Raw genomic sequence first — 27264 nt, 5'->3', positions numbered from 1 at the left:
ATGTACCCTAGAGTTCAGAGTGGGGAAGGAACCTTGACAGTCTCTTTAAGAAATTGCCAACTCTCCTGAACTCTTTTTTCCCTTAGACTTGCTTCCCATGGGATCTTTTCTACCAGTTCTCTGAGTTTGCTAAAGACTGCCTTCTTGAAATCCATGGTTTTCATTCTACTGTTTTCACTCCTACCATTCCTTAGAATCATGAACTCTGTCATTTAATGATCCCTTTCACGCAACCTCTCTTCCACCTTCAAATTTTCAACCCGTTCCTCCCTATTTGTCAGAATCAAATCTAGAACAGCCTCTCCTCTAATCGTTTTCTCCACCTTCTGCAATGAAAAGTTGTCTACAATGCATTCCAAGAACTTGTTGGATAACCTGTGCCCTGCTATATTATTTTCCCAGCAGATGTCTGGGTAGTTGGAGTTCCCCATCACCAAGTCCTGTGCTTTGGGTGAGTTTGTTATCCTCATCCACCTCTTCTTCCTGGTTTGGTGGTCTATAGTAGACCCCTAGCATGATATCACCCCTCTTTTTACCCCTTTCATCCTTACCCAGAGAATTTCAACAGGTCTGCCTCTCACTTTTAGCTCAACCTCATTGCAAGCTTATACATCTTCGATATTCAAGGCAACACCGCCTCCCTTTTTTTCCCTGCCTGAGCTCCCTGAACAAGCTGTACTCTTCTATACCAATATTCCAGTTGCGTGAATTATCCCAAGTCTCTATGATGCCAATTATGTCATAATTGTGATTATTCACTAGTATTTCTAGTTCCTCCTTTATATTCCCCATACTTCTTGCTTTAGTATACAGACATCTAAGATGTTCATTGGATGTCCCCTCTACATTCCCTCTTGTCTTTCCTTTGTTCCTGCTATGATAGCCCATGTTCCCCTCTGATTCCAAACCTTCACCCAGATCTCCATGTTCTGGACTTACTTATGGGCTTTTGTCTCCTGCCCCCTTTTAAAGTAGTTGAACTCTGACCTGAAGAATTTGATTCTATCCCTGCCTCTGCTACAGAGTTCCTATGTGATGCTAGTCAAAAGGCTTATACCAAACTTTTCAGAAGTTGTCACTAACTGTGTGTTCCTCATTTTCTGGGTGCCTGACTTGAGACCATGGGGTCTCATTTGCAGAAGTGCTGAGCACTCACAGCTGCAACTGAAGTCAATGGGAGCTGTGCTTTGAACATATAAAGTGCTATACAATGCTAAGTACTCTGAAAAAATCACATCCTAAATGTCTCACATTGGGCACCTGAAATTAGTAGACATTTTTGGCCTTAACCTCTTTGTCTCAGCTTCCCATCTGTAAAATGGGGATAATAATACCCACTAATCATTGTGAAAATACATTCATTCATATTTGTGAAGCACTCAGATACAATAGTGATGAGCACCATAGAAAAGCGCATGAGAAAATTATTATAATTCTGCCTACATAGCAGGATTTGAATAGTTTGAAGTAAATAGGGCCACACACTGAGCAGTGAGGAGAAAAAAAATATTGAATAGCTGCTCATTAATTGAGTACTCTCCATTCTGGGCACTAAGTGAGGCAGAGATCCTATGGGACAAAATAGTATGTCATCATGTAATTAAAGACTGGATCATAATTAGGGCCCTACCAAATTCATGGCTGTGAAAAATGTGTCATGGGCCACGAAATCTGATCTCCTCCATGATATTTGGCTATTGTAGGGGAGGGGCAGGGCTGGGGGGGGTGCCCCAGACGCGGGGGGAGGGAGTCCTACCATGCACCGGGCTCCAGCTGCTAGTCCTGGCTGGGCTGGGGAGGGATGGGACTTCCTCTTCCCAAGCTCTGCGGCTGTGCTGCCTTCAGAGCCCAGCTGGGTGGAGCTTCCTGCAGCTGGGGGAGGTTCCCAGAGGTGGGTCTGACCCATCTCTGGAGTGGCCTGTGCAAAGGAAGAGGAAGTCCCATCCCTCCCAGCCCCACCAGGACTAGAAGCGGGAGCCTAGTGCATTGTAAAAGCCCCCAGTTGGGGTGCCCCCCCCCAAGTGATGACCCTCTCCATGCCCTCTTATCCTCACATCTGCGCTGCTGCTGGCAGCGGCACTGGCTTTAGAGCTGGGCGCAGAAGTAAGGGTGGCAGTCCTGCGACCCCACCTATAATAGTTTTACTGTCGCCCACAACCATCTTTTGGGTCGGAACCCCCACAGTTACAACACTGTGAAATTTCAGATGTAAACATTTTAAACTATGAAACTGACTATTTTAAAAATCCTATGACTGTGAAATTGACCAAAATGGACCATGAATTTGGTAGGGCCTTAATCATAATGCATACATGCACAGGGGGTTAAGTGTAGGTTGAATGGACAACCTTAATTCTGGCTAACCTAACTCCTGAGTGTTTACTTTGCAACCTTAATAATGATCTTTTAACATAGCTGGTTTGTGTAATTATATACAAATTTAGGAACTTTTAACAATATACTAAATTAATCAATGCTCTTATATTATGTCCGGCTGCCCCTTACTGTGCCTTTAATTAGTTGACTGAGTACTTGTAGGAATCATGGAAGAAGTAGTATTGAGAAGGGATCTGAAAAATAAGAAGGTAGATAATGCTCTGCTTGTATCTGCCAGTTCTTCAGGTTGGTTCTCTACCATGGGGTGGAGGATCTTGGGGTACAGCTCCTGATCCAGATGCTTGTGCCAGCTCCAAAGGTGGAATAAGGTGACATTGCTTCCCTGTCTGCTTCCCTTCCCACCTGATCCAGTGTGTATAATACATCACTGACATGTGTATGGCTGTTTAGCATTGCGCTGTTCCTCAAAAAGAGCTGCTATGGTACTTGGCACAAACATTTCAAAAATGGAGTGGATTATGTAGTGTGGTCCAAAAAAAATTGCGAGCCTCTTCATCAGCATTTCCCTAGCTTTTGAGAGCTGAGCCTCCCCCATACAGGGAAATAAAACCAATCACACTCCCCTTCAGCCCTGCCATATTGGCTAGACAGCATAGAGGAAAGTTACATTACCACTGTTCCATGCCCCCTAGGCTGTTCCTTCCTGTAGCCATCTCCCGTCTAGGGGCTGGGGCTGGGGCTGACCCCTCCTGATGAGGCGAATGGCCATAGGTCTGGGCTTCGGCCCCTTGCTGGGGCAATCAATAGTCATTTGGGCTCTGGCCCCCTATGTGGGGCAGAGCAGGGAAACAGTTTAAGGCTCGCAGCTCCTGGCTGGAGCAATCAATAACAGTTTGGGCTCTGGCCTCGTGGGTGGGGGAGAGCCAGGAAACAGTCTCCCAGTCCCTGGTGTAGGTCTTCTGGCCTAGGGTGAGTTGGAAGACACCTCAGATGTGGGGTGGCAGCAGGGGGTAGGGAGACTTGGGCCCACCCTACTCCACCAGGTCCCAGCTCCTGCCAGTAAAAGTGGCGGATGGTGCTGCCACTGGGTCTGCAGGGGGATAACAAAACTTCTGGAGCATGCTGCCTCAGTTCCCAGCAGCACAACTGGAACAAGATCTGTTTTCCCTGAGCTACTTCCCACCACTCTTGGCGAGAGAATGCTCCATCACTGTGGGGGTCAGCTTTTCAATCTAGTGGCCAGGCAACACTTCCTCTGGTTGCTCCCTGGGCTTCTCCATCTCCAGTGGCTAAGGTGTGCCTTCACTTCCAGCAGCCAGGTGATGGTTCTGCAGAGGGCTTGGAGAGAGATCTGCTTCTTTCCCTGATCCAGCCACAGCTGAACTCCAGGACCCTGCTCTTATGCTTCTGCCCCTGCACTTCCTGTAAGGGGGGAGGGCAGGATGGGTTTGGCTGTGCCCACCAGGGAGCGTTAACCCTTTCAATACTGGAAGGAGGTCCTTTGGCCTTACTTGACTTCTGCTTTGGGAAATGCTCATCTACATTTTGCAGTAATCAAAATTTTGAAGTCTCCAAAAGAGTGCTGCCCAGAGGATTCAGGGGGCCTGTGGCAAAGCAATTTCAGGGGCCCCTTCCATAAAAAAAAGTTAGTTTTGCCACCCCAAGCGGCAAAGAAAAAAAAAAGAAAAACCCAGGTCATGCCGCCGAAGAAAGAAGAGGACAGGAGGACCTGCAGCCGAATTGCTGCAAAAGACTGAAACGGAGGGATTGAGCTGCCGCTGAAGTGCTGCCGACGAGGAAGAGAGGGACTGAAAGACCCGCCACCGAATTGCCACCGAAATTGCCCCTGCCCTGTCTGCGGGGCCTGGGGCAAATTGCCCCACTTACCCACCCCCCACTCCCGGGGCGGCCCTGCTCCAAAACTATGGAAAAGGAACTGGCAAAAGTTTTGAGATAAATGTTGCAAACGTTTTTTTCATCAGCTTTGCCCAGCCTTATGTGGGATCCTAATGGAGGAAAAATTACTGTATAAATCTATGTGGTTACTGACTAGGGAGAGCTGAGAGTGCCTGAAGGCAGTGAACAGATGTGTAGGCTGAGGAAGGAAGAATAAGAGAAGAGAGAAACTCAGCTAAGAGGATTTGGGCTTCATCAAACTTCACATGACTTAGATCACAATAGGAGGGTGAATCCTATAACAAAGAAGGGTAAGAACTGAGGAATGATATGAGTGAAACCTTAACATTTATTACTCTAACTTTTATTTTATGTACTGTTTTCAAAGGTCTGCTAAAAGGAGAGAAGGCTGGATTTTAGCCCTTTTACAGAGGATTGTGTTTCTTAGACAGGTTTAGATTCCAAAAATTTGCACAAAAGAAGTGAACTAGATTAATTTTATTGAGCTTCTATGGAGTTTTTCAATGTGGGCTTTTTTATAGCACCACATATTCTAGCTGAATGTTATCAAACTGGGTTTCACATAGACCACTGTAATACATTCCAAGAAGTGATAATGTCTAGTTTTTTGACACCTATTTTCAGATATCACCTCTATGCTCTATAATAAATTGAATCATTTTCAGTGTTTAGACATTTAGGGTTTCTAGAATAACAGGCCTGCCCCTGCAATAGCCACACATAACCTAATTATCCAGCCACTTTGGGTACTGTTTGAATTAAGAATTAAAGACAGAATTAGAATCTGTTACAGTAATTAGATTTTATCTTAAACCAATTGCCCTTGGCTCTTCATGGTCCAGAGAAATAAAGGCTGCTGGCTTAATGTTATTCTGCTGTTAAATATAAAAACTCATTTTAATACAAAATTTAGGCTGAGAACATCAAGATTTTCAGAGGTCAGGTAAGTCACATTTCCTGTCCCATATTGTTATGTAATACATTATGAGCTCAGTCCAAAGCTCACTGAAGCCAGTAGAAAGACTGTCATTAATGTCAGTGTTGTTTGGATCGGCCCCTAATAAAACTAGAGTGCACTAAAGTTCATATTTAAACAGGAAATCAGGAACAAAAATATTATATAATGGTGATAAAAACTTTTGGGATTTTATGAGTTTGAAATGCTTGATTTGTCAACCTCATTGTTGAATTAGTTTTAATATTTAATTTCCTTGGCCAAGATTTTCATAAGTATCTAGTGATTTTGACTGCATTCATTTTTTGGATGCCCAACTTGAGACACCTTAAAGGAATCTGGTTGTCATAGGGCAGGTGCTCATCACTTTCTGAAAATCTGCCCACAGCCCCTGCCCCTACACTCAGTCTTCTTTTTTAAAATAGAAAAGAAAAAGGGGAAAAAATCCAGAGTTATTCATCTTGCAGAGCTGATCAGAAAAAGGCCAGAAGCCCCTGGCATCTTGTCCTCCTTGGCTCGTACTATAGTGACCACTCTATTGAACTCTCCAGGAAAAGAAGAGCATTTGTACCTCATTACACAACTTTGTTATAATTTCACATACTACAGTTCAATTCACAAATAGCTCAGATTTTGTTTTATTCATAAAGCATCATTACGCCACACATCAACCAACACTGTAGCTTCCTAGCTGTCCCTCTTCAACAACCCCTCATCCTGCCCTCCAATCTAGCCTGCACCTTTCTCTCCCAAGGAAAAACAGTGTCCAAGCTATTAAAAGAGGCAGAATTACAGAACCCACATAAAGCAACTAACAATACTACTCCTGGTTTCGGGTTACTGCAAGCGGAAGAAAGACACTTAGGGCCTGATTCTCTCCTGTTACTCCTACTACTCTGTACCATTCAGGTGATGCAAAGAGGTTGGAATCTGGCCTTAGCTGACCTGCTGAGAATTTCCCTGGCATGACTGAGGTCTATGTTGGCATACAGCCAGCACAGCTAACTCCTACACCAGCTGCACCCCCAGCATAGAGGGCATGGCATCTGTGCTTTGTCAATTCTTACCTGATGTATGGTGCCTGGAGGAGCATAGTCAGCTGGCATAAATAAGAACAGCCACTAATTTATGCCAGAGCTGTTGGTCTACTTTACGCTGGAGCTGGGGCCAGAGTAACTTGACAATCAGGAAGCTGTAACTGGCTCTCTGATTGGTATGACCCTCACCTAACCTGTACTGAGCAAAGGTCAGTGAAGGAGAGTATCAAGGCCTTAATCTCTTTCCTTTACCCATATACCCTACAGCTCATCCGTAACAGCGATAACAAAACTCCCAAAAGCAGCAGAGGTCACGGCCTAACTGAAAACCACAGGAATAGGGGTACAACCGAATGACAAACAAAATGGGACCCAGAAGGCAGAGTATCAAGGGACATGATAAAGCTATTCTCTCCTGACAGAATCGCTTAGTGACGTCACATTATACTGCATTGCACCTGTGTGGAACTACAAAGAGTTAAATAATGTATAGACTAAGTCCTATAAGTAGCACGGGGAGCCTGGAGATTGGTAAATGATAGATAAAGCATCTCTTTGTTCATAAGCCATTTCCTAACTTTGGTGCGGCAGATTTTTGCAGGCAAGGGAGTGCTGGAGGAGGACAGGGTTACATTACATTGACAATTGATTGACAGTTAGTTGCACTGAAGGGCTGAGACCATTAGGATTCTTTATGGGGCTGGCATTTTTCTTTGTCCCTTTTATGTGGCAATCTGCCATGGTGCACACTCACTCTACTTTGGAGATGAGGGATAACCAGATGCCATGCTGCCGCTCCACTGGTTGTTGTGCAGCTGCCTCCTTCCCTCTTTCCCAGAGCACATCACATTCAAGACATATTCACGCCTCGGGGGCTGGAATCTTCTTCCTTCAGCTTGTCACTCCATGCATCATGATACCACAGTACTAACAAGGCAACCGTGCACCATTCCATTCCTCTCACTGCTCAGTCTGTTAACTGGATTTTTGTATACATATATTTAATTTAACAGCTGTTATGATTAGGTACGATATGTAAATGAGAGAGGTTGCACGATATCATCCCACCTGAATTCCAGGATTACATCACAGGTGTTATCAAAACATAACAAAGCCAGATTCTAGAGAGACAAGGTGGGTGAGGTAATATCTTTTATCGGACCAATTTGTGTTGGTGAGAGAGACAAGCTTTTGAGCTACACAGAGCTCTTTTTCAAGTCTGGGAAAGGTACTCGGCGCATCACAGCTAAATACAACGTGGAACAGATTGCTTTGCATAGAAAGTTAGCACATATTCCAAGGGACCATTAAAGGTGGAGTGGCCTGTTAAAACCTCTGCAGTCATAGGACCAAAAGGGAGGGGTTACTGGGTTACAGATTGTTGTAATAAACCATAAATCCCGTGTTTCTGTTCAGTCCATGATTTTTATAGTGTCTAGCAGAGTTATGAATTTAAGCTCCCACGCTCTTCTTTTGAAAGTGTTGTGGAGGTTTTCTTTGAGGATGAGGCCTGATAGGTTAGGTATATAGTGATCACTTTGTGAAAAGTGATCACTCACAAGCGATGTGGTGTTTTTGTCTTTTCATTTTCCTGTGTGAGTTCATCCGAGTGCGTAGTGATAGTCTGGTTTCACCCATATAGTTGTTATTGGGGTATTTAGTGCACTGGATGAGGTACACCACAAATTATGATAGGCATTTGTAGGATCCATGGATCTTGAAAGGTGTGTTGTGGGGGGTGTTGATCATTGTAGGAGTTGAGATATGTCTGCAGGTTTTGCATCTGTTGTTCTGGCAGGGTCTGGTGCTACTTTGAGTAGGTGTGTCCTGGTCTGTGGGGAGCTTGCTTCTGATGATGAGTTTGGAGAGGTTGGCGGATTGTTTGAAGGCCAGAAGAGGGGGGTTCAAGAAAGATTTCTTTCAGGATGGTGTCCCCACTGAGTATGGATTGTAGTTTTTTGATGATACCCCATATGGGTTCCAGTATGGGGTGGTAGGTGACAACTAGGGGTGTGGGATAGGAGAGGGTTTTATTTCTGTATGAAGAAGTTAGCATATTGGTGAGCCATCCTAGTACCAATGGCTGTTCCAATGGTTTGGACAAAGTGTTTGTTGTTGAATGTACAATTGTTATGGGTGAGGATGAAATGGGATGACAAGGTATTTGGAGTGGCTATCTGAGGGTTGTCCAGTGTCTTGAAAATATTTGTAAATATTGGATCTTACACATGCCTATCACAACATGTGGCGTACCTCATCCAGTGCACTAAATGCTTCAATAACAACTATGTGGGTGAAACCAGACAATCACTATGCTCTTGAATGAAGTCACACAGGAAAATGATTAAAGACAAAAATGCCCTATTACCCCTCACAAAGCAGTCACTCTATATTTGACTTATTAGGCTTCATCCTCAAAGGAAACCTGCACAACATTTTCAAAAGATGAGCCTGGGAGCTTAAATTCATAACTCCACTAGACACTAAAAATCATCGACTGAACAGAAACACTGGATTTATGGTTTATTACTGCACTCTGTAACCCACTAATCCCCCCTTTTTGGTCCTATGACTGCAGAGGTTTTAATAGGCCACACCACCTTGAATGGTCCCTTAGAATATGTGCTAACTTTCTATGCAAAGCAATCTGTTCCACGTTGTATTTAGCTGTGATGCGCCGAGTACCTTTCCCAGACTTGAAGAAGAGCTCTGTGTAGCTCAAAAGCTTGTCTCTCTCTCCAGTAGTATCTCCAATAAAGATATCACCCTATGCATCTTTTCTTTCTAATATCCTGGGACCAACACAGCTACAACACTGCATAAAGCAAGATTCTGTCATTTTCAATCATGCCACACTTCATTGCTTTCTAATAAACATAGGCATCATGTTATACAGAGAATACGGGCCATGTTATTATCAGTTATTAGTACACTATCATAACACAGAAAATGTGTGGATCAACTGATCATTGGTGGGAGAAAAAACTCTAGATGGTTAAATCCTACTGAATTTTTTATTTGTACAGTGCTTTCTATTACCACGACGGGTGTTTATAACTCTTGAAACAGCATGATAGAAAGGACACACACACACACAACCCACCCCCAAGAGTTTTGAAAGGGAACATAATCCCTTGTGTTTCAAGGCATAAACCGACCTCTAACTAATGGGGATTGAGAAGAAGCTTTCCGTGTGAGCAGTTTATTCCATAATTGCATTCTTTGTGAAGCAACTAGTGTTGGCCACTGTCAGTCAGAATACTGGACTAGATGGATCACTGGCCTGACCCAGTCTGGCAATTGCTATGTTCCTATGAATTTGTGATTAGCATAGTTTAAAACGTACACTTTTCTGTGATTTTGTACACAGGTATAGGTGTATAGGTGACATCCGAGATCCATGGGGAAATCCCTCACATTGCTAGGCACAAAGGCCTAGATCCTGCCCACTCAGCATACAGTGGCACAGCACTGGATCCATGTGTCTTGGGCTCTCAGTGACCATGGAGGAGCAGATAGGCTTTGCCTCAAAAACGAACAAACCAAAAAAAGCAACCCAGCTGTAAACAAGTCATAGTGGTAAGGTGTCAGGAACAATTGAATTACAGCTAAATCAGAGAGCTCTTTTTTCAGTCCTGATCATTTTCTTTTTCCTGCTGTCCAGGTAGTAGGGGATATCAATACTGAAAACAAGCACATCTATAGAAGAAACTTGAATACAACAGTTTTGACTTTGTTATGTATTCTTTCACTGCAGAGTGTGGCTCAATATTTCTCCACTTGCCATTGTAACTGGTGATTTTTATCATATAATTACTACATTGCACCACATCTAATACTGGGGCAAACAAAATCTTGCAGCCTGGGACACAATTTTACTCTGCAATATATGTGTCAAGTCTCTCAAAAAACAGGAGTCTATAATTATGTGTTGAAATGTTGCCTCACTTACCAACAGATATTGTCCAAACAGCAATTATTTTTGTGAAAGCCTTAGTTCTGGAGTTAAAGCGGCTGTGATGGATGGGATTTCGTATGGCAATATAGCGATCCAGAGAGATGGCACAGAGGTGCATGATGGAAGCAGTGGAGAAAAGCACATCCAAATAGATCCAGACAGCACAGAGTTTTGTAGGCAGAGGCCATGTATATCCTGCAAAGGAGAAACTTAGCATCAGCTAAGCAGAGTATAAATGGATGGATGAATTTTACTATTGCTTATAACTTTACCTAACTTAACCATTGGGGCTGAGATGTTGTTGGCTTGCTTTCTGCCTTTGGCTGATTTTATATACACGGGCATTTCTGAGAAAGATGTTAGGGAAAAATAGGCAGTTTTATCAATGTAAACATATTTCTTCAGTTTTCTTAAAAGAGCTCTAGCACCTCCAGGGTTTGGAGCAAATTTAGCAGTGGGACGGTCCTGGGAGTAGAGAAGTGCATTTTGTTTTCCCTGTGAAAATACATACTGATTAGACCAAGTTACAAGAAAATTGTCATTTCCTCATGCTCAGGACAGCTTGTGAGAGGCCTGCTGCTAAAATCTCTGAAAGTTCCATTTGCACTGAGCATGCTCCAGTCCCACAGTGCTAACCACACTGAAGGTCCCAGGCAGAGAACTGGAGCTCCAGATAGGGATGATATGGAAGCTATAGCAGCAGCTGCGGTTATCCCTTTGGCACAGGGCAGAGTTTCCTAAAGTATGTATGGCATTTGAAGCACTAGCTGGGGGTGTGTGGAACGGGGCAGTGCAAGTTTCCTCATGTTGTCCTGCTAACCTGACAGGGTGGAAGGGGAATGTGAATGGCTTAATTTTTCTGAAGTGTGTCTCAGTTTTCCATCAGAAAAATACTAGCCAAAGAGCGTAAAGTGAGTGGAAAGTGAAGGTAGTACAGCTCCCCCTTCCACTAAAACCATAGGAAAAACTCCTCTGCTCTCCCTCTTTCTTGGCTGGAGCGGTGAGAGCTCCCCTTCCTGTTTCAATGTGCTCTACCCACCAGGGAAGGTGTGCTGAGTGCTAGGGGGATACAGTGAGTTCTAGTCTCAGTTCTTCCTCTCTACACTTCCTGGTCCTTATTATTAAACAAGGCCTGCTCCAACCTGAGAAGGCAGGCAAGTATCATTCCTCCATATTACAGATGGGATAACTGAGAAGTACCCAGGGTCTTTTGTGACAGAGTTGGAAATAAAACCAAAACACCAGAATCTGTGCTGTGCTTCTCAGAAAGTGTTGTATGGAGAAATGGGGAGAAAAGTTGGTTTTAAGTCACCTTTGTATCTCCTAGAATCTGGGCTGCTCTAAGAGCTGGTTCTATCCCCAGCGTAAATTAGGGGTTCCAGAGACTGCCCTAATTTACAGCCTTACACAGATGCCCATGGGATTCCTCACAGCTCAGAACTGCTGCAGCACAGAGCTTTGCCTCTTTCCGCTGGCATGCCCCTATGCTGAGGGCTGCAAGAGTGTGAAGTGTAGGGCCGGGGGCCCGGCCCTGGAGGAATTCCCCAAGTGGCCACTCTGCATCCTTTACAGCCCCTATATATCATACTGGGGACCAGAATTTATCCATAGATCTAATATGGTAGACCCAAGTTTTAGCCACTTAGCCACAATGCTTTTCTGAAGGGATGTGCCAAACTTATGTGTTTCGCTGTGCACAGTCCCCTCCAGAGCCAGGAATATAACCCCAGATTCTGGATTCCCAGTATTGCCCTGCAGTCCAGCAAACAGTTATATAACATTGGCAAAACATGTGTCACATTCTTCTTTAGTGGCTGGTCCCCATAAATAGTAACATCCTACTACTATTACTACCAATTACTCCTTCAGCTGAAGCAGTAGAGATCTGTGCTGTGGACTGAAAGATCCTGGGCGCCAACTCTACTGATGATGTGTGTAGAGGGACAAGTTTCCACATGAAGGAATATCCCCTTGTCTTGTGTTCGTAGGAGAGCTCTGTTCTGCTCCGGTCTCTGCTACAGACTTCCCAGAGATGTTGGACAAAATGTTATTGTAATGACTATGCACAAGGAGGTTGAGTTAAAGCTGCCTGGGCAGAATTTATTTTTGTCATTTTTTATCTTTTTAATCCTTGATTTTGCAACCTTAACATTCTTTTAATGGATTTTTTTTTTTTTGGCACATATCTCTAGAAAATCAGAGAAGGGCCATTTTTTTACGAAGGTAGTTGTATAGCACCAGTTCAAAAGGGACCCAATTCTTGTTTGAGTTCTGGCCAATATTGAAATACAAATAATATTGTATGTATGTTAATACACATTCACACACACTCTTCAAATTGAGGCCTAAGCCACTTTCAAATCTGTATTTCAACTGTTTCTCCAACACTCTAAAGTTCAGTGCATTCGTATCCAGGGTTTTGATCTGGGGTGCTAGTAATTTATACAAAGAGGAGGCATTCAGATCTAAGGGATAGTTTTTGCTCCCACTTAAGCCAATGGCCAAACTCTTACGGACTTAATCTGGAATTAGATGAGACTCTAAAAGCCTGAAATAGTGCTGAGCAACTCTCCAGGTGCTGAGTGCTCTGATGACGGGAGTTGAAGGAGCCAGCACCTTTTAGGATTAAGCTCATAAAGCCAGATTATCAAAGGTATTTAGGTGCCCAGCTCCCCTTGATTTTGAGGATCTGGGCCATAATGACTTCTGGTTTGAGTTCTGTTCAAATAGCACCAGAAGTGCTTTGGTGTCTGGGATAATATGATCACAGGTTAATGGGAGTCTGGAAACTGACTGATTCCTGGCCTTTTGCTTCTGGTAGTTGGGGTGAAGTTCTTAGTTCTGGTGGGGAAGGAGGGATCTCTAGAATAAACTGTTTGCTGGTCACTGTGATGCTGATAACGTATCACGCTGATGCTGCATTTTTAGGAAAGCTCATGCCAGAATGACTGATTTTTCAAAGGCATGTATCCTGGAAAGGGATCTTTCCTCTGGCAAAAGACAGCACACTGCAAAGGAGAAAAAACAGAGAGGAAAAAATAGAGAAGAAGCAAAGTGAGAGTCCTTTCTCTGTCAAATGGACGGGATGGAGTTTTTCCTCCTTTGCAGTGATCATGCAGCTGCCCTCCTATTACTGTGCATGTAGTAAGGGTGCATTTGACCATTAAATATTGCGGTTAAAATAAATGAATGGTCACAATTGACTATGGATTTCTGAGCAGAAGCAGGGATTAGCTTCCTCAGTGGCAGGGTCTGGCCAGCAGGAGTCCCTATTGCATGTGTCAGTGAACCATCCAGGGCTCGAGTCTTTCACTTATCTCACAAATCAAGCAATTACTGCTTCTATGGCACTATTTTTCATTAGCTTCCCCACTACCAAAGGTAATGATACTACTGATACAATCAGTCACAGACCCATGCCAATTCCAAACCTAATCTGATAATGCTATTTAGGGTAGTTTGTCTAGAACACAGGGAAAGTGAAAGAGGGGGATTTGGAAATAAACTCTTATATTGCTGTTTCCTAATAAAATCTTCCTAAAGTTAAAGTTTAGTGGCTGATGATTTAGCTTATTGAAACAAGCCTAGAAGCTATTTCATCTCATGTCTCCTCTCTTCTTGTATTGGGTATTTTTCTAAGTTTTGAAGGAAAATTATACAAAAATAGGAACATATTTTTATTTAACACTCAGGCTGCTGCTTTTCAACCTTCTCTGTGTAACAGGCTTCTGAGGATATTGGTCAAAATGACAAACTTCCGATACCAATCTCAATAAACTGTGTCGCAAGTCAATTTACACTTGCAAATTACTCATTAGAATAGATAGAAAAGATCCCAATATTTGATTATTAATTTGTAAATATTACTAACAATTGGGTACAATTAACTCTAGCCACTTTTTAGCCTCCTTCAAAACACTTATTCCAACATTCCATGGTAGCTAATGAAATTTAAAGGTAGATATGTAAATAAGGATCTCAGTGGAAAGATCATTATTTAGAATTGCAATGCTTGATTAAAAAATAAAAATAAAACACAGAGGCAGGCTATTTTAACTCTGAAGGCACCAAGTAATTAATGCTTCTGTGCCTATTTGCAGAGCAAAGTAATTGACAGGACATTACTTCCTTATTAGAAACATATGTGTCAAAGATAAAACTGATACAACAGACAGGACAAAATATCTGATAGCAATTATAAGACAATTCCATCAGAATCAAAGTAGTAAATTGACATTTTGGACTGTGTTTAAAATGTCCATACTTAGAAGTTAAAAGTAAATAAACATGTAAATATTGCATCTGTTCTTTACGAACATTTACCCCTTATAGTTATTTTTCACCTTGAACAGGGAGGTGGGAAGCATATACTTTAAAACTAGCCTTATTTACATTTTTCTTTTCAAGCTGAAATAATAATAGCGTGTGCATGCAATTTTTAAAAAGCTACTGCATGTATGCAATAAGTTAGAGAGGTGATACTCACCATACAGTATGGTTAACATTGACACAGGCATGACAAGGAAACCCAATAGCATATCAGCTATTGCAAGTGACATTAGAAAATAATTAGTGGCATTCTGTAGCTTTTTCTCCAGTGACACAGCCATGATTACAAGAATATTCCCAGCAATGGTTAGAACAATCACTATAACTGTCAGCAGAGCTGGCCAGTTTTTCTCTGGAAGATGAAATAGTGATGAATAACACGGCGGAGCCAGGCTACCTTCACATGAAAGATTAGTTAGGTTTTCGGAGTCCACAGTCAAGTTAAACAGATGAGATGCGTTAATCTCTCCAGGCACAAAAACATTTTTGTAGAGTCTTCTCTCATGATTTAATTGGATTAAGGAGTTTGCAGTTGGGTTCTCCTCGTCACAAAGAATATCCATTGCTAAATCTGAAACTGGGGAGGATGTACAGTGAAAAAACAAAGTTATAACCCTTTGTCACCATCAGGCTTTATATTCCTCTGTTGTTCAGAGCTGATGCTGGTGGAAAGAAGGGACTCTTTTTTTGTTGATTGTTTTTTCATCATTAATATGACATTGAGAAAACTGAGGGAGTTATTCTGGATGCTCAAATACTGTTATTTTCAGTTTCATGTAGTCCAATATCAGCATATGTTAAAAATCCAGTTGAAAAGGAAAACTAATTTACAGGCTAGAAAATGTGGACTCGAGGCTTCAGAGAGCAAAAACATTGGCCAAAAAACTTTTGCAACCACCAGGACTCCCTTCTGTATCTACATCCTATTGCTATTGGTAACTGTAATCACACAGTTTTAAACACAGCAGTATGAAAATAGCTTGCCATACAAAACAGCAGAGCTCTTTGTGCTCTGCATTAAGAAAGTTGATTAAAGATTCCACTCAGCATCTTACTCTCACAATAATTAGATATGCTCTTATTTATAGTTCATCTTCAATATTATGGCTGATAGTCTCTGACTTCTGTCATATTACAATATCATTTTAAGTCTCATACCAAGATTACAAGTAATGTTCCATATTGATTTTAATATGTAATTGTAATTATTACTTTTTGGCCCAGCATGGCTTCAAAATAGAAATGAAATGACTAAGTACTACAATTATTTAAAAAATACAAGATAAGGTAAGACTTACATTGTACTTCAGAGCCCACACTCAAAGTGCATTAGAGTCACTTTGTACCCTGCTTTATTGTGTCCTTCACTGTGTTATCCACTTTTGTGTCCTTTCTCTTCAGTCTCTACAAAAATGATTGTATTTTGATTACAGTTTTGTTGACTTCTACACTGTACATTAGAGTGAAGCCAGTTCCTGTGCTGTGAGTCTTGTTCTCTTCTGAGAGATGGGCAGCTTGCTGTCTCCTTCCTTGTGCATTCCCCCAACTCCCCAAAGGCAAACTACGTTTAAAATAATAATAATATTAGAGCCCTTCTCAAAGTGACACAAAAGAAATTACACAAACCAGAAGGAGCAGTCTCCACAAAGGGATTACTGATTTCAACAGGAATGTAATTTCTTGCTCACTGCCTTGCTCAGTTTGTCAGACCTCCCACTAGCTAGATGTCATAAACTGCAAGGTAGCAACAGCAAAGGAGGGCAGACCAAATAGGGTCTTTTTAAAATAAATACTAGCTTTCTCATTTTATCATTTTGAGGGCTTAGTTTAAAAAAAATACATTTTCATTTGTATAGGATGCTGGGCAAAGCAGCTGCAAGTGCTGATAATATTTTACAGGGTGAAGTTTTTAGGAAGGCAATAAATACACCTCATAATGGTATATGCTGGTAAAATTGTAAACATACAGCTTTTTCCATCCTAAAGGTTGCCAATTTTAAGCTAACCCTAAACTGAATTAGTAACATTTAGATTTTTATAATTTTATTTCTGGCTCTTCACTGATGTCATAACCAACTTGCCAACCAATATTTATTATATATCAGGACATATATATATAGGACATATATATCCTGATGACAACACTGCATATATACCCTGATGTCATTTTTATTTGTCAAGAGCTGGAAGCTACAATTAACCTCAATAACCTGTTTGAAAGAAAAGCATCCCAAGTGAAGTAATCCAATCAGGTAAACACTGTCTAGGTTAAATGGTGAAAATAAATGCTCTTCCAGGATTATGGCCTATTCCTTTGTAACATTGGTACCAGGATGCCTGTGGGGAAACTAGTTAACTGATAATGAGACGTTTGAGGGTAACTGAGAATAATTTATGTGTTATGTTGAAAATAAAAACAGGCTACCCACTTGATGGGGCCAATTACCACCCTACTAACATATAGCATCCCTTCCCCCCTACTCTCTGTCTGTAGATTGAGCTCCTCCAGCCAGGGTTTATACCTTCTTCTATCTAGGTTCTTATATGGCCCTCATCACCATAGTATCTGAGTAACTGAAAAATCAATGGTTAATTTTATCCTCACAGCACTCCGTTTTCCAGAAGGGAGACTGAGGCACAGAGTAGATTAAGTGTTTTGTTCAAGGTTGCACAAGAAGCCTGTAGCTGAGTCCAGCTTTGCACTCAGTTCTTCGAAGTCATAACCCAGGACCCTAGGCCCCAATACAATCCTTCATTCCCCCTTCCCTGTTTGGAAGTGCCAGTGCAAATATATTATTCATCATTATTTTGTATTTATCTAAAGATAACTTAGATTATTTATCTAAAGACCTCTAGATTCCTTTACATTTGTTAAAATCATGGGAACTGATCTAATAGGGAGCCTTCAAGCCATGTGATGCAGCAGCACCCCTAATTCTAGCACCTATGCCTCCACTCAGCTAAAAGTAGAGCACTTCCTGCTTTAAATCTGTGTAACAAACTTACAGTATTGACTACAGCTGCAAAGCCCATCTGTTTTCTCTGATATTTAGGTATGGTGTGGGTGGTATTTGGAGGATTTTTTTTACCTTGATCTGGGTTGTTACTGGTTGGCATTTATTATTATTTTATTAGTGATTGTTGGAGCAGTCTGTTCCAAATGTTGTGAAGGACTGATCACTGTGATTGGTTGTCTTGTAATTATAAATCAAAACAAATAATTAAATAGTATTGATCTGTTTTACCATAATCTCCAGGGAGTTTCTGTATCCCTAAACTCCTGAATCCTTCTTTCTTTTATACTGAGGGGAGACCATCAAAGGTTTGATGTTTCAGTACAGATAGAAAAGGAGTACTTGTGGCACCTTAGAGACTAACCAATTTATTTGAGCATAAGCTTTCGTGAGCTACAGCTCATTTCATCGGATGCATACTGAAGCTGTAGCTCACGAAAGCTTATGCTCAAATAAATTGGTTAGTCTCTAAGGTGCCACAAGTACTCCTTTTCTTTTTGCGAATACAGACTAACACGGCTGTTACTCTGAAACCTGTCAGTACAGATAAGCACTCTTAAAGTTTGGCTGACTTTTCTTCATAGAACTGGACTCCAGTTCATATGAGAACATTTTAATGAGATTTTTGGCCTGTCACACTTCCAGCAGGGCCAAAAATACCCCAAGAACAGCCTTTCTAATAGGATATTGACTCCTCTTCCAGTTTTGTCTGAAACCAGGAAATGCAGCAGAAAATACATATATACAACAAGTTAAATAAACTCTTTCAACCCCAAACGTTTTGTTCAGTTTCTATTTAATTATGGATGAAATTTCGGATCAGATCTTCCTTTATCCCCAATGATTCACTACTCCCTGCATTTTGGACTGATGCACACTATTTGTGATGTTTAATAGATTGTTCCACATTCTATTATTATTCATATACCTCCAAAAGTGTGCTGGGTATACTACTATTAAAAAAAACACACACAAACCAGGTCCTGCAGTGAACAGATTACAATTTAAGAGGAGACAAGACACAAGTAATGTAACCTAAAAACAAAGTTGAGAAAGAAGAGGGAGTACAAGGAAACAATACCATATCCTTACTTAGGTATTTATACATACATCTTGAAGGGCTTGTATTGTTGAGCTTTCATTTCTGTTACTGTTGTTGGAAATTCATTTCTAAAGGGCATTGCAAAGAAGTGAGTCTAGTTTTATATATGTACTTTCTATAATTATTTGCTTGACATGTTTATATGCTAGCTTCACATTCAGTTCTCAGTTATGGTTTATGGCCTCTTGGGTTTTGTTTATGCAAGGAAATTGACCAGCACAGTTGTAGAACAATAAAAATAGAGTAATTAGTCCAGAATAAAGTCACTTTTATTCCAGAATAGAGTGTCAACACACGTGAGTAATATCAGAATTGCAATAGCATAATAGCTATGCTTTAGCTTTGCTGGTCAATTTCCCCTTGCAGGCAAGTTCTTGTATCTGAAAATGCTCAACTTGCTATCCATAGTGCTACTCTGAATGGGCCAGGAGCAGTGATGAAGGGAAGAGATCTCAACCAGGAGCAGTGAGGGCAGTGCTCCATGTGGTCGGAGGATGGGCAGACCTGTGAAAGTAAGGGGACATGGACTTCCTATCCACCCTCAGTTTTGTAGAACCTGGGGCCATTGATGCCAGGTGAGGTCTGCATTGGAAAAACTCTGCCAGGTAGTTTAGGGTGGTTACCCCTGTTTGGTAATACTGTATGTGCCTCATTGTTACCTTAGCCTCATCAATGTCTCATTGTCATCAATGTGTTAATTCCTTTCCAGTTTGTCCTACACACTATTATTTCTTCATAACATTATGTGACGCTCTATACTTCATGCTCTAATAAATTTGTTAGTCTCTAAGGTGCCACAAGTACTCATGTTCTTTTTGTAGATACAGACTAACTCGGCTGCTACTCTGAAATCTGTACCTCAGGGGAACACCCAGCACTTCCATGTTCACCCTTGTAAAATAATTGTGTGGTATCCAATGCAATGTTTGTCTGTTGGGTGTCTTCGGAAGGCTCATGATGCACTGAGCATTGTTGTTATAGTGATGTTATAGTAATTGTAGTTACAGTAATGTTATAGGTTATAATTTCATGTATATAGTTATGAGGCTGCAGCTGTATCCTCATGGCTTAAAGGAAGCCCAGGCAAAAACTCTCTAAGAGCAGTAGGGGCACTTCACACCTCATCAAGGCATGTGTGGGACAAACCCAGACCAGCCTCACAGGAACAAAGGACGCTGACCTAGGCAACAACAAAAGGATCTGTTGGACTCTCGAGTGAGTCACCCCCTCTTCCATTGGTCAGTTTGGGACTGCAATGAGGTAATGCTCACCTAACTCTGAAGGGGCGGTGACGCAAAGCCAAGAGGGAAGAAAAAACATGATAAAAGGAAGAGACATTTGCCATGCTCTTCCTCTCTCTTCCATCTCCACCTACAAACATCACCACCAAGCAACTAAAGCACTGATCAAAGGGGAGAGCCTGGCTGTAAGGCCATTGAAAGTGTTAAGATCAGCTTAGAATGCGTTTTGCTTTTATTTCATTTGACCAAATCTGACTTGTTATGCTTTGACTTATAATCACTTAAAATTTATCTTTGTAGTTAATAAATCTGTTTGTTTATTCTACCTGAAGCAGTGCATTTGGTTTGAAGCATGTCAAAGACTCCCCTTGGGATAACAAGCCTGGTACATATCAATTTCTTTGTTAAATTGACGAACTCATATAAGCTTGCAGCATCCAGTGGGCATAACTGGACACTGCGAGATGGAGGTTCCTAGGGTTGCGTCTTGGCTAGTGTCATTTGGTTGCACAATCCAAGGAGCAGCTTACATGCTAGAGGCTGTGTGTGAACAGCCCAGGAGTGGGGGTTCTCACAGCAGAGCAGGGTAAGGCTGGCTCCCAGATCAAGGATTGGAGTGACCTACCAGATCACTGGTCCAGATAATACCAGAGGGGAACATCACACATTACTTATGTATCTGGGTAAAAGACCCTAATATCTGACATCCCCGAAACCACCAATTATAAAGTGTTAAGATACAAAATGATAGAAAGTCATGTAAGTGTAATGGGCCTAATTCTGCATTTGGTTATACTGGTTTCATGCCAGATTACCTCCACTGACTTCATCAGCCGCTGAAACAGTAGGCAGGAGAACATTCAGTGCATTAGCCACTGTGGCAGGGCACTGCTGGGGAAGGCTCAATCAGCTCCTGCCACTCCAGCCCCAATCAGCGGAAATGGTTTGGGTAAATAGCCTAGGTTTGCCTAATCACTGACTGAACCAGCAAGCCTCATTAGGCAGGAGCTATAAGGCTGGGAGGAAGTGGAAGAAAGGTGGATAGGCAGAGACCAGGAAACTCAGGGAGCAGCAGGAGCCTGCTACTCTGTTGCTGATCAGGCCTGTGTTAGACCAAGCCATTGTAAATAGTCTGTACATCATAGGAAATGGACACAAATAAAAAGCATGGGAGTTGTACCACTTAGGAGTGTTGCCAAGGGGCTGGATATGCAGGGGTGTTTTGGAGACCCCATTACAGCCACTAAGACCCAACTGGGTGTCTCAACTTTGCTGAGCATATAAAATCCTAACAAGGGATAAATGTGAGTGATATAATATAACATTGTAACATGCATATCTTGTTTAGAATTGTATGTATGTGCTGGGACAAGTTTTCCTCTGTTACATCAGTTTTAAGCTGAAGTAATTCTGACTTCAGTGGAGTTGCAGTGGCATAAAACTAGGATAAATATCTTTGGGGCAGAGTACAGCTGAACAAAGAGTGGGATTTCTCTCCTAAAAGAAATTCTAGCACCTCAACATTTGGTGTCATCCTAATTTGGGATGAAAAGTTAATATCAAATTTTTTCACAGGATGAAAAATTCTAATTGGAAAATGTCTTAATGTTTTATTTTGCCTTTAAAAAATGTAAATGCAATATTCTAATATTCCTAAACTGAAATGTTTCATTTGTAGTCAATTCAACCGTCAGCTGCACCGGCCTACAATGCTGCAGTACCTCGTGGGAATTGTAATTCCCATGCCTCTTGCCCCCATTTTCCCCAGTGCACTGGACTCCATGGCTGGATTACATCTCTTCTGATGTACCACAGCACCATGGCAAGATGTAGTTTAATGTTGAACTGACTCAAAAAAAATTTTCAGATCAGGTGAATAAATCAAATATTTTGATTCTGGTGAAACCAAGGAGAAAGGAAATACTTTGTTTAGATTTTCCCAATCAAGGAATTGAATAACTTCAGCAAATTTGATTTTGCAGAAACTGCATTTTCTGCCAAAACACTTTTATGGAAATTTCCTGACCAGCTCAGGGCTGAGACATTGAATGCTCTCACTTACCGCTGTAGGGACTAATCCTGCAACCTTTATTTAGGGGAAAACTCCCTTAAAAATCAATGTTAGTTTTGCCATAGTGAAGACTGAAGGATCAGTCTCTTTGTCATGTCTTTCTCTCAGGCTCTGAATATTAAATATCTATCTGAAAATAGTTTTCATATGACCAGGGGCCTCTGCACACATTTGATTTACTAAAACATGTTTTGCTGTAGCCAGTCTCATTTTAATTTAGGAAGAAATGCGTTGGCATCTTGGCTGGTTTATAGAAAAAGCAGTGATATATTCTTGTAATCTGAGTTACAAATCTGTTAGTTTGCCTGAAGGTAACATTTTATTTCATCCAGACATACATCTTTGTCACATTATTGACAGAGTCCCATGCTTCAGTATTGCTATCAGAATGTGCTGTGCCAATGTCTCTCTCGTTTCTTAATTTAAACAACCTTTAATAGCCACAAACAGAATTAATCACTTTGATTTGCTCCAGTCTATTGTACAAAGATGTAGCAGCTCCTTTACCTGCCCCAAATTAACACTAGTCCTTCTCCAACCCCTGAATCATCTGGACAGTGCTCCAGTAAACAATGTTCTTTTAGTGTGGTGATCAGAATTACACCTATTGCAAATGTAGCACCATTAGTTTTCTACTGTCAAAATAATTTGTGGGGATTCATACTTTACATACACACCTCAGAAATACTGTTTGTTTTTCCCCAGCTGCTATCCATTATGGAGAAAGGTTGGTGCACATCCACAATCACCCCTCATCTCTTACTGATCTTGAAAGCTACCTAACTGGTTTTGAATTTTCCTTCCACTCCATTTAATTTGCTGATGCTTCTTTGCAATTTGTCTCACTAATACATTTAGCCAGAATTAAAATGATGCTCCTTTCCAGGAGCATCATTCCTTTCATAGTCAAACAAAAGTAGTTCTAATATTTTCTACTCACTGTCACCAATCTGTAGTGTATATTGCTCTGATTTTTCTGGTAGTGCATACATATCCTTGGTTAATCAAAGCACATCCCATGCTGGGCATGCTGCACTTGGAACTCCAATGCCTGCAAAAGAACTGAAAGTAAAAATCACTTTAGAGCTGGATTAACCCCTGCTGATTTAGGGAGGCTGCAAAATGGCAGGTAGAAACACAGGTGGTGGTTGCACTTTTCACCTGTGTCAGAAATTAGGCTGACTTTCCCCAGCAGAACAGCCTTAGCTATATTTCCCAAGTTGGTGCCAGACTCTTATTGCTGTGCTGGCCAGCTGTGGGCCGGCCAGCTGTGGGACCACCAGCAGAGCAGGTGTTCAGGTTGCTTCAATCATTTGTAATTAAACTTCTCTTATAACTGTTTCATTTCTTTGAGAGGAAATGTGTAATTACCAAGGATGGAGAGGAATTTAGCAAGGTAAAAAGGGGGTATATGTAACAGTAATGTGGTAACATTAAGAAGGGGGAATACTTTAAACTGAATATTGGGGGTGGGGCGGATTCCTACCTAGCTTTAAAATTTCCTAAGGAAACTGTTGAAACATATATTGCTTAGAAAAACTAGATTGGACAAAACACTAGCTGAAATACTGCAAGAAACAATCCTGTACTGACAAGCAGATGAATTAGATCAGAGGTTCTCAACTCTTTTCTTTCTAAGGCCCACCCAACCTGGCTGGATATGCTATAAAATCTCCATGGCCCACCTGTGCCACAATAACTGGTTTTCTGCATGTAAAAGCCAGGGCTGGTTTGGGGGGTAGCAAGCAGAGCAATTGCCTGGGGACCTGTAAAACTATATTGCTCAGGCTTTGGCTTCAACCCCAGGTGGTGAGGCTAAGGGCCTCGGGCTTCAGTCCTGGGTGGTGGGGGCTTCGGCTTTCTGCCTTTGGCCCAAGTGAGTCTAATGCTGGCCCTGCTTGGTGGACCCCCTAAAACCTGCTTGTGGCCCCCTAGGGGGCCCCAGACCCCTGTATGAGAACCACTGGATTAGATAGCTTAAAAGCCCTCTTCTGTAGCAAATTTTTATGAAAGAACGATGCTGAAATTGGGCTTTCTTCTTGCGATGCAAGTGTGGTATGCAACACACAGAAACAGCCCCTCCAGGATGCTTTTTTAGGTTCCTATTCTAACTCTTTCCTCTGTGGGGTTACCCTTTTGTAGCATTTTTTTTTATCCCAGCATGCTTTTCTGGCCCTTTAAATATGGCAAAGGCAAACAGCTGCAGCCCTGAAGTGGATATCTTAAAAATGTCTGTTACATATATCTCGCTCGCTCCAACCTGGTAGGGAAAATATAACTGCATTACCTTTCTTATTGCTGAGGCATTTCCCCCATATATTAAATGCACTGTTCTTTATATCTACTGAGATTGAAAATATTATACACTGTATGTCAGTATAAATGTCTGTTACTGGATGTGTTTTATTTCCAGAGACTTGGTGTTATAGTCACTGCTAGTTGGTGAAGGTAGGATTTGTGCTAACAGTTTTCATTTAATTACATTTTTTCAGGATTACCGTAGCAGCCTATCCACAATGGGCCTGATCCTGTGTGGAACTAAATAAGATTGTGGATTTCTTTTTACAAATCACTTCCAATGTAAAAGCAGACTAACATGGGAACTGTGTATTGGGAGGAGGGCACAGATCTGTAATAAATGGAGACTTAACCAACATTATGCCTGAAAACTAATAAGTAAATTCAGCATAAATTAGGCCTATGTGAATGAGATTTTGTACCATGCCACACAATCTGTAATGTCGTGCTTGACATAACATGATACTGTCTGGCACTATGTTAAACTGTACCTGTTTCTTAAAATAACCAAAATGAGGGTTGTTGGAACTGCAGAAGATATTAAAACATTATGTTACCAGTATGTAGGCTGAGATGGTGTGAACTGTCACCTGGGAGGAGGGAAAAAAACACCTGAGCAGCTGACTCCAAATAACCACACCTCTCAGAGGCTGCTGGGAGTGGGAGGAGCCTGGGCCCTATATAAGGGTGACCCAGCTCACTTGTGTGTATACCCAAGAAGATTCTGGGTTGGGGTAAGAATAGTCACAGCTGCTATCATCACCTTCTTTAGGGGAAAAATGTACTGACTTTGGGAGAGAGCTGGACACTGATTGGAGCCTACCCTCCATGGAAACTTTGGCCTTCTTTGAGGAATAAGAGAGACTTTGGGGAAATGGGATTAAGACTTTAGGTGTAGATGATTAGCTGAATATTGGTATATGCCTTTTATAAAAGCATCTATGTTCTCTCTGGTGTCTTTTCTCCCCTGGCCTTTATGTGGTGGTCCAGTAATCCTGTCCCACCACTGGCTTGGTGATTTTTGGAGCTGTGGGATTTGAAGCTTAGCCAGGGGAACAGATCAGCTTAGCGCTCATCTGCTGAGCTCTCTAGAGCTGGCGAGACTCCACCAGATGATACTAGGGTTGCCAGGCTTGCAGTTTTCAGATGGAACACCCAGTCGAAAAAGGACCCTGGGGGCTCCGCTGATACCAGTGACTGGGCTGTTAAAAGTCTGGTTGGTGGCACTAAGGCAGGCTCCCTGTCTGCCTTAGCTCTGTGCAGCTCCCCGGGAGTGACTGACACATTAAACCCCTAGGTGCAGGGGCAATCAGGGAAGCTCTGTGTGCTGTCCCCATCCCCAGTGCCGGCTCCACAGCTCCCATTGGCGGTGTCTGTGGGCACTGCACAGAGCTGTCTTGCCGCGTGCCTCTGCCTAGGGGCTGGATATGCTGGCCACTTCCAGGAGCAGTGTGGAGCCAGGGCAGACAGGGATCCTGCCTTAGCCCTGCTGGGCCACTGACCTCAGGTGGCTCCCGGTAAGTGCTTCCCAGCTGGAGCCCGAACCTCCTGCCCCAGGTCAGAACCCCCTCATGCAACCTAACTCCCTCACGGACCCCCTCACCTCCACCTGCACCCCAACCCCATGCCTCAGGTCAGAACCTCCTCCTGCACCCAAACTCCCTTCCAGAGCCCACACCCCAATCCCCTACCCCAGCCCTGATCCCCCTTCCACACTCCAAACCCCTCATCTCCAACCCCACCTGAGAGGCCTCACCTCCTCCCACACCTCAATCCCGTGCCCTGAGCCCACTCCCACCCCCCCCCAAACACCTCATCTCTGGCCCTAGCTGGAGCCCTCACCCCCTCCTACACTCCAGCCCAGAGCCTCCTCCTGCACCCTGAACCCCTCATTTCTGGCCCCACCCTAGAGCCCACATCCCCAGCCCAGTGAAAGTGAGAGAGTGGGGGGGAGAGTGAGAAGAGGCGGGGCCTCAGGAGGGGCAGGCAGGGGGTGGGGCAAGGGTGTTCGATTTTGTGCAATTAGAAAATTGGCAACCCTAGTTGATGCAGGCAAACACAAGAGTATGTGATATAGCTGTAGTAATCTCTGAATTACTAGCACTTGTTGAACTCCTCTCTACTGATTATTAATGTTCTACTTCAAGAACAATAGTTGCACTTCAAAGTACCTAAGAATAAATGTATTATCCTTCTGTTTAACTGTGAAATCCCTTAATAGTCCCATCTTCTTTTAGTTTGGAAATAGGTTTTCTTTATAGTGCAAATGAAAGCCCTTAAAGACTCTGTGATTTTTTCCTCCTGGGAAGGCTATAATAGCTAACAACTTCAATCATGAAATAATTATTTATTATCTAGTTTCCAATATAGTGCTTTCTCTGTATTTCAGTTCTTGGATACAGTTGGAATCCAAATGTTTTCTTTGGAATACCTGAAGCAATCAATCTAGCTATTTAAAACCCTAAATGACTGTAGGAAATAAGTGGAAAACCACTAAAATATTATTCAGTGACTTTTATGATATCCATGAAAATGTTTCAACTTTATTGTATCATTCATCCCTGCCTCTGTCAACCTCCTTTCTCTCCAGCTGGCGTTATGATATTCCCCTATGCAGCCCCCTCTCCATCTTCCTCAACAGTTTTTGGCTACCCTCAGTGAGAAGAGGTGGTGACCTATCATCCTTGTGTGTTAGAGAAAGCAAGTGAGAGGCTTTATTGGTATCTTCATGGGTTATATCCCCCTTCCTCCTCTTGTGATGTTCTCCAGGGCTTCCTATTTCTGGTGTACCAGCCACCCCAAAAAAATCAAAATTTTGTTGGCTTCCACTGTGCATGCCGGGACTGTGTATGGAGGTCAAAATGAAGAGGACAGTAGCTCTAACAACCTTCCAAAATTCTACTAATCTAGGGTGGGCTTCCCCCTGTGCAGAGGGCCCATACAAGGCCTAGGCACCATTTAAATCCCACTCAAACCCTATTTTAGTGGTCTGAGTAGTGAATGGA

At 42.3% G+C, this 27264-nt stretch overlaps 1 protein-coding gene across 1 annotated transcript in view; it reads right to left on the bottom strand.

Moving 5' to 3' along the window:
- Positions 1-16211, bottom strand: part of HTR2A (5-hydroxytryptamine receptor 2A) — a 44734-nt gene extending 28523 nt beyond the window's left edge. Inside the window, exons 1-3 of the mRNA XM_074943751.1 lie at positions 16160-16211; positions 14691-15110; positions 10199-10399 (exon numbers count right to left, since the gene is read on the bottom strand). Coding sequence (XP_074799852.1) covers positions 10199-10399; positions 14691-15096 — 607 coding nt within the window. The 5' untranslated portion in view covers positions 15097-15110; positions 16160-16211. The remainder of the gene's footprint in view (positions 1-10198; positions 10400-14690; positions 15111-16159) is intronic.
- Between the last annotated feature and the right edge of the window lie 11053 nt (positions 16212-27264).

Source organism: Natator depressus, chromosome 1, assembly GCF_965152275.1.
Source record: "Natator depressus isolate rNatDep1 chromosome 1, rNatDep2.hap1, whole genome shotgun sequence".
NCBI classification, from domain to species: domain Eukaryota; kingdom Metazoa; phylum Chordata; order Testudines; family Cheloniidae; genus Natator; species Natator depressus.
The sequence above is the reverse complement of the archived record's forward strand: the minus strand, read 5'-3'. Positions and strand labels throughout refer to the sequence as shown.